This window comes from Peromyscus eremicus, chromosome 8a, assembly GCF_949786415.1.
Source record: "Peromyscus eremicus chromosome 8a, PerEre_H2_v1, whole genome shotgun sequence".
In the NCBI taxonomy this organism is placed as follows: domain Eukaryota; kingdom Metazoa; phylum Chordata; class Mammalia; order Rodentia; family Cricetidae; genus Peromyscus; species Peromyscus eremicus.
This window is the reverse complement of record NC_081423.1, coordinates 10,571,543-10,578,272: the sequence shown is the minus strand read 5'-3', so window position 1 is coordinate 10,578,272 and position 6,730 is coordinate 10,571,543. Positions and strand designations below refer to the sequence as shown.

Below are 6,730 nucleotides of genomic sequence, written 5' to 3'. Positions count from 1 at the left end.
ACGCGGCGACGCACTTCCAGGGGCGTGACTCTTGCGGCGCCGTGAACGTAGGCGGAGCCTGCTTCGGGACAGGAGGACGACTGGGCGAGCGATGGGCGGCCGCAGACGTTCCGGTGGCCTTGGGACTGGTGCATCATTTTACCGGAATATTTAGGAAGAAGCCGTCATATGAAACAAGCCAAAGTAATGCAGGGATGGATGTCAAATTTTCTGGAATACTTAAGAAAACTAGGTACTTCAAAAATAGGTTTAATTCCAGAGTCCTCCTGCTTGTGCAACTCTTTCCTAGGTACCCGACGGGCTCCGTTTCCACCCACCTCAAGGTCAAATCTGTAATCTAAAGCCATCTTCTCAGTGAGGCCCATCAGGTTCCCCTGCTACACTGATATGCCCACCACGCTGTTCTGCTTTGGAGGGGCTGAGGTGTGCTTTAAACACAATGTTTTATTTTCTGATGGTTCTGGAATCCTTTGGGGGGGGGGGGCGGGAGAGCGTGATCCGAGATAGGGTTGCTCTGTGTAGCCCTGACTGTCCTGGAACTCTAGACTAGGCCTCCGCTGAACTCAGAGATCAGTCTGCCTCTGCCTCCTTGAGTGCTGGGATTAAAGGCGTGCGCCACCACCGCCCATCTGGAATCCTTACATCAAAGATGATCGTGTTGCCAGGTTTGTTTTTTATTTAAGCTTCTCTGATTGGCCTGCAGAGGGTTCTCTCTTCCCTCCAAGTCCTCACAAGCTCTTCTGTGGTTTGTGTGTGTGTGCGCGTTTGTGACCGTTCTGTCAAGACACCCATAATTCACACACCAAACAGTTCCACCATCACCACCATAGTGGAGAGCATTTCCACCCAGAAGTTACTTCCCTACTCTGGAAACTACTCATTTGCATTGTGTCTGTGGTTTGCTCTGGACATCCTATAGATTCAGAATCAGAACTACATGTGGTCTTTTGTGACTAGTTTATCCCTTCACGCTCCATTTGTTCTATTTTTAATAATAATTCCTTTATTTTTACTTTTATTATTTATTGCTATGCCTTCCCACTAGAGTATGAACTCTCAGTGGGCAGAACATTTATGTCTTTACTCTTAGCTGTCAAGCACCTGGAAGGCTGTCTGACATGCAATGGACACTCCTAGTTATTTGGTGGATGGATTTAAGTCAGTTTCCTCCAGAGCAGTGTTCTCAACCTTCCTAATGCTTCGACTCTTTAATACAGTTCCTCATGTTGTGGTGATCCCCAACTATAAAATTATTTTTTTTTCTTTCTTTTTTTTAAAGATTTATTTATTTATTATGTGTACAGCATGTATGACTGCAGGTTAGAAGAGGGCACCAGATCTCATTACAGATGGTTGTGAGCCACCATGTGGTTGCTGGGAATTGAACTCAGGACCTCTGGAAGAGCAGTCAGTGCTCTTAACCTCTGAGCCATCTCTCCAGTCCCCTATAAAATTATTTTGTCTCTACTTCGTAACTGTAATCTTGCTACTGTGTGAACCGTAATGTAAACATCTGTGTCTTCCGGTGGTCTTAAGTGACCTGTGAAAGGGTCGTTCGACCCCCCCAGATTGAAAACGTCTGCTCTAGACCTCTGCCCATCCTCCCTTCCTCTGGCTGTCCGAATTCTCTCACCCTGGTTCACTGCTGAACTTGCTCTCACCGGCTCTCGGCTCCTCCGGGTCTTAGTCTCCAGTTTCAAAGAACACAAGCATCTCCTGCGCAGCCCTTAACACCCTGCATGCCCTCCCCCAAGTCAGTTCTCAGTTTCCCCCTTCTGCTTTCCTGTGCATGGTCTGGGTCCCTAGGACAAAGCTATAATCAGCTGAAGCTCCATCTTCCCTGTTCACTACAAAGTAAATGTGGCAAAGTAAAACCAGCATGAAGGAGCCCAGAACCAAAGTTCTCTCACCCATATTCTGTTCCCTTCTTTCTAGACTCCCAGAGACCAGAGCAGCACAAGAGGCAGCCAGCTTAGAAAAGTTTAATTGCTGAAAACATCCAAAGCATGTATAGGCTGGTTGTTGTGGGGTTCACACCACTGTAATGAGGCTGTTAGCTCCATGAGACCCTTCCTCCTGGCCTCAAGCCAAGGGAAGCAGGGCAAATGGTCCTAGGCCCCTGAGGATAAAGCTGCCCCCAACACCCTGGTGGGGGACCAGCCCCCAGTGTCCTTGACTGGCGCTGGGGCAGTAGGCAAGAGAAGTTGGCATGTAGTAACTGAAGATGTTAGGTGAAGCCAGCAGAAGACTAGGAGACAAGGCATCCAGGGTTGGCCCGGAGACATGCTTCTGACATCTACTGCCCACCCGTTGGTGGCACATGCTAACAGGCAGCTGAAGACACACAGCTGGCCCCGAGGGGAGAGGCGCAGACAGTCCCTGGAGTTGCAGTGGGCCAGCAGCAGCGGAGAGCCTGAGGCCTGCAGCAAACCCAGGGCTCCCGGGCTGGATGTGCCTGCCGGGGCCCGAGCAGCACTGTCCAGTTTGCAGAGATGTAAGGTGGGGAAGGGCAGCAGCAGGTGGTTCTAGGAGGTGGCGGTGACAGCTGAGGCTGGGGGTGCCTGGGGTGCAGGCTAGTCCTGGGGTGAGAGACCAGGAGGCAGGCGTTAAGAGGGCCTAGGATGGGAACTGTGCACAGTGTTAGAGGAGGAACAACGCTGTGGGCTAAGGAGCCGGCTCTAACTGTCACTCACCCACTCGTCTTCATCCACCCCTTCAAAGGAGTCCTGGGGCAGTGGGTCTTCTCGGTTCCCCAGCTTTGCCACCATGGCATTAAGCAGCTGTGAAGGGAGATGGGGGAGGCACTGAAAAAACGACTCTCTGACCTCAGTAACTTAAAACCCCAGTGTTAACACCAATAATGCTGAAAGAGCCAATTCAGTCGGAACCCTGGCGAGGTTGATGGGTTTTCATTGTAAACGAGGCAAAGATACTAAGAAGGTGTCAGAGACAGGAGACTGCCGTGTGGGACCGGACGCAGGAGCTGCCATCTCGGTGCACTGCCTCCAAGGCTCAAATGCACACCAGGTTCACCATGGGCTCATGTCTCCAATCTTTAACTTTGGCTGGGTCAGGCCTGGCTACAATGTGTGTGTCCCCTCCCTGGCTTCCTATGCCCTGAGGGCAGCAGCAGGTCCCTGGGTGTGGCCCCTCCCCAAAGTCTGGTGTGGAGACAAGTGTGACACATGGTTCATCCTGCCATCTGGTGGGGCTGGTGACCTGGCAGATAACCAAGCACATGGAGGATGCTGTTTGCACAGCACAGCCAACCCTCTCCCACGCCCACCTCTTCCTTTTTTTGTTGGTCCGACTTCTCCTCCAAGTACTGTGCTGAGGATGGGGCTCTTCGGGCAGGGGCCTCCCGAGGGGCTTGGCTCACTAGGGTGGAGCAAGGATAAGCATCAAAGAAGGCCCTGTTTAGAATCAACCCCCAGGAGATTCTCTGGCATTAACAAGTACCGAAGACCCGTTCACCAGGCCTGCCCAAAGCACCAGGGTATATATTTGTAAGAGTATGCATGTGAGCTGTGCAGTGGTGGCACATTCCTTTAATCCCAGCACTAAGGAGGCAGAGGCAGGAGGATCTCTGTGAGTTTGAGGCCAGCCTGGTCTACAAAGCAAGTTCCAGAACAGCTAGAGTTGTCACACAGAGAAACCCTGTCTCAAAAAACAAACAAAGAATACACATGTTGAGTATGCAACACATGCATGCATGTGGTGTGTGTGTGTGTCTGTGTGTGCGCGCGTGCGCATGCACGCACATATGCATGTGTGCTAGGATAAAACACAGGCCACAGAACTTGCCCTCCAGGGGTTCACAGACTGGGTCTGGAGACATGTCCAGCCATCCTTAGATGAGCCAGAGGTGTCTCTATGTGGCAACAGAAATGGAGAACTGTACTTGGACCTCCGGCTCCTTCCTCCCACTCCTGTCCAGGTTCCCCCTCCCCTGCTATCTCCCCATTTTCCCTTACTCAACCTGGGGTCATGCCAGGGGGCTGCAAACTGAGGAGCCGGGGCTGTCCATTGGCACCCCCCAGCCAGGCTTTGGCATTGAGTACTGGCTCCCAGCTCACAGCTGTGTCTGGGAACACATCATCCTGGAAGAACTCTTTCTGTAGAGGAGAAAGGGGCTATCATGAGACACTGACCAGGGGCCCAGGACACATAAGCCCTGAGACCTGGCCCCACCCACACCAGCAATCACATGCTTTGCTGAATTTCAGTAGAATATAGAGGTAGATGTTTCCAAAAAGTAGACAGCGGGGAGGTTTGGATGCAAGAACAGATAAGAACCTAAGTTCCTGGGTCCCTGGCCAGCCAAAAAAGGAAGAGATTGAGTCCTTGACCCAAACTTACCCTGACTCGGGGCAGCCGGAAAGCAATAGGCTCCAGGGAGGTCTGGCGTAGCCGAAGGCATCGGGCAAACTCCACTTCCCGAATGTCACACTCAGTCTTGGGCAGAAGGACAAAGCCCTAGGAGGAATGAGGAAGTAGAAGGTAGAGCCAAGAGCTCCTGGTTGGACACAGGACATCCTAGGGTAGCAGAATTTCTCACTTAGGCCAGGACCACGGCCTGTCCTTTGGTAGCGGTGGTAGTTTGAATGAGAATGGTCCCCATAGGCTCATATGAATGCTTGGTCCTTAGATGGTGGAACTGTTTGGGAAGGATTAGGGGGTGTGTCACTAGAGATGGGCTTTAAGGTTTCAAAAACCCGAGCCAGTCCAGTTAGCTCTCCCTGTCTCTGCCTGCTGCCACTCTCCCTGCCATGGTCATGGACTCACTCTCTGACATTATAAGCAAGCTCCCAATTAAATGCTTTCTTTTACAAGTTGCCTTGGTCATGGTGTCTCTTCACAGCAAGAGAATAGAAACCAAGACAGTAGTGGTGTGCTGTCGGTGGGAACAACTAGCTTTTAAGGGGAGAAGACCAGGCATGTAGCACTGGCCTATTTCCACAGAACAGAGTCCCACCATGTCCCACTCTAAGAAGTTGAAAAGAGATGAAGAACAGCATGCCACATGCCATTGTGGGACAGGTCCCCGCAGGAGTTTAGTTCATGTGCATACCACATTAAGGTAAGCAAGGAACTAAACAGGATTTGTTTCCTTGGATTTCTTTGTTTGACTGAGGCCAAACAAAGTATAGTACCCAGGTTGGTCTCAACTCATGATCCTCCTACCTTAGCCTCCAGAGTGCTGGGATGACAGGTATGTGCCACCATGCCTGGTTCATATAACAACCTTATATAGTTTAATTTTTAGTAATGGCTGAATATAAGTCAGCTCTCGAAATTCCTAGATTATTCCAGTCAGCTATACCTGCTACTGGGCACAGCTCTAGACAGGACCTTGACTCCCTTGACACCCCACCCCCACTGGCTCCTGCACTTCCTCACATGGCCACGAGGGGGCATGGGAACCTTGCAGTCCAACTTGGGGACAGGAAGTTCAGTGGTGAAAGTGACATCACCTTGTGAGGGTCAGATGATGTGAAGCTGTTGCACTCCAAGAAGAAAGGGGCCTCCGGGAGCACCTCATACAAGAACACACGGGTATCACCCTGGGGGACAAAGGTGGGGTATGAAAGTGAAGCAGCCAGCTACACCAGACCCTGCCCCACACCCAGGCTGTCCATTCCAGCCAACCTTGCCAGTGAGAAGCACCAGGCCGGTATCAGGGTCATAGCTTGGAAGCAGGGTGGAGGGAGCCACATCGAGGCCCAACACTGCGGAGGGGCCGTCTGCCAGGGCATCAGCCATGTATAACTGCAGCTGGCGTTCACTTCGGCTGTTATAGAGTCAGGGGTAGGGCAGATCCTTAGGGCTGAAGAGGCCTGGGGTAGGCAAAGATTCCCACAGGGACCCTGCTCCTTTCTGGGCTGGGAAGCCAGGGGGCCAGCAGTCCAAGGAGATGAGTCCAGGCCTTGCAAGCTGCCTGGCTGGTGAAACCCTGTCCATCCCACTGCTTGGCCTCCACTCGCCTCCCAGTTTGTCCTCTCTCCAAGCCTGACCTCAGTGCCTATCCTGGCCTATGACAGCCTCCTGTCTGCCCTTCTCCCTCACATTATGCTTCGCACCCTCAGCTCCAGCAGTCCGGCCTTCCTTCTCATGCTTGAATGACGACTCAGTTCACGTGATACCTCTCTTTGGAGGCCCTCCCCAGTCCATCATCTGAAGTGCCTGACCCCCCACCCCCACCCCCCGCCTCTCAGGCAGGCTTGGCTCTGTTCCCTCCCTGTGCTTTACCTAGTCTTCATCAGGCACGGGTTCCTGGGCCTGGCCTCACCCTGTGAATCCCATTAATACAAATTCCCTCCCCAACACTTTCTCCCAACCAGCTGCTGACCTGCTTGTCTGTCTGTCTGTCTAATCACTCACCAAGTCATCTGTTTACCCATCATTCCATACATCTACTGATCCATTGACCTCTACCTCTACCAACCCTTATTCTTCCACTCTTCATTTAACCACTCATCATCCAGGAACTGAGGGGTGGGAACAGTTTTTGTTGTTTCATTTTGAGACAGGGTTTCTGTTATGTAGTCCTGGTTGTCCTTGAACTCCTTATGTAGTCCTCAAACTCACAGAGATCCACCTATGCTGAGATTTAAAGCATGCTCCATCATGCCTGGTTGTGGGAACAGCTTTGGCAAGCCTGACAGATGTGACCTTGGAGAAAGGGAAATCAGGTAGCTGACAGAGCCTGGGGATGGTGGTCCCTAAGTCC

General features: G+C 51.8%; 1 protein-coding gene across 1 annotated transcript in view; it reads right to left on the bottom strand.

The window, feature by feature from the left end:
* Window positions 1–1,968: 1,968 nt before the first annotated feature.
* The window catches only part of Coro7 (coronin 7), a 56,032-nt gene continuing 51,270 nt past the window's right edge, over window positions 1,969–6,730 (bottom strand). Inside the window, exons 22-28 of the mRNA XM_059270098.1 lie at window positions 5,650–5,791; window positions 5,475–5,564; window positions 4,360–4,476; window positions 3,980–4,115; window positions 3,287–3,378; window positions 2,694–2,780; window positions 1,969–2,579 (exon numbers count right to left, since the gene is read on the bottom strand). Of these exons, the coding sequence (XP_059126081.1) occupies window positions 2,574–2,579; window positions 2,694–2,780; window positions 3,287–3,378; window positions 3,980–4,115; window positions 4,360–4,476; window positions 5,475–5,564; window positions 5,650–5,791 (670 nt within the window). The 3' untranslated portion in view covers window positions 1,969–2,573. The remainder of the gene's footprint in view (window positions 2,580–2,693; window positions 2,781–3,286; window positions 3,379–3,979; window positions 4,116–4,359; window positions 4,477–5,474; window positions 5,565–5,649; window positions 5,792–6,730) is intronic.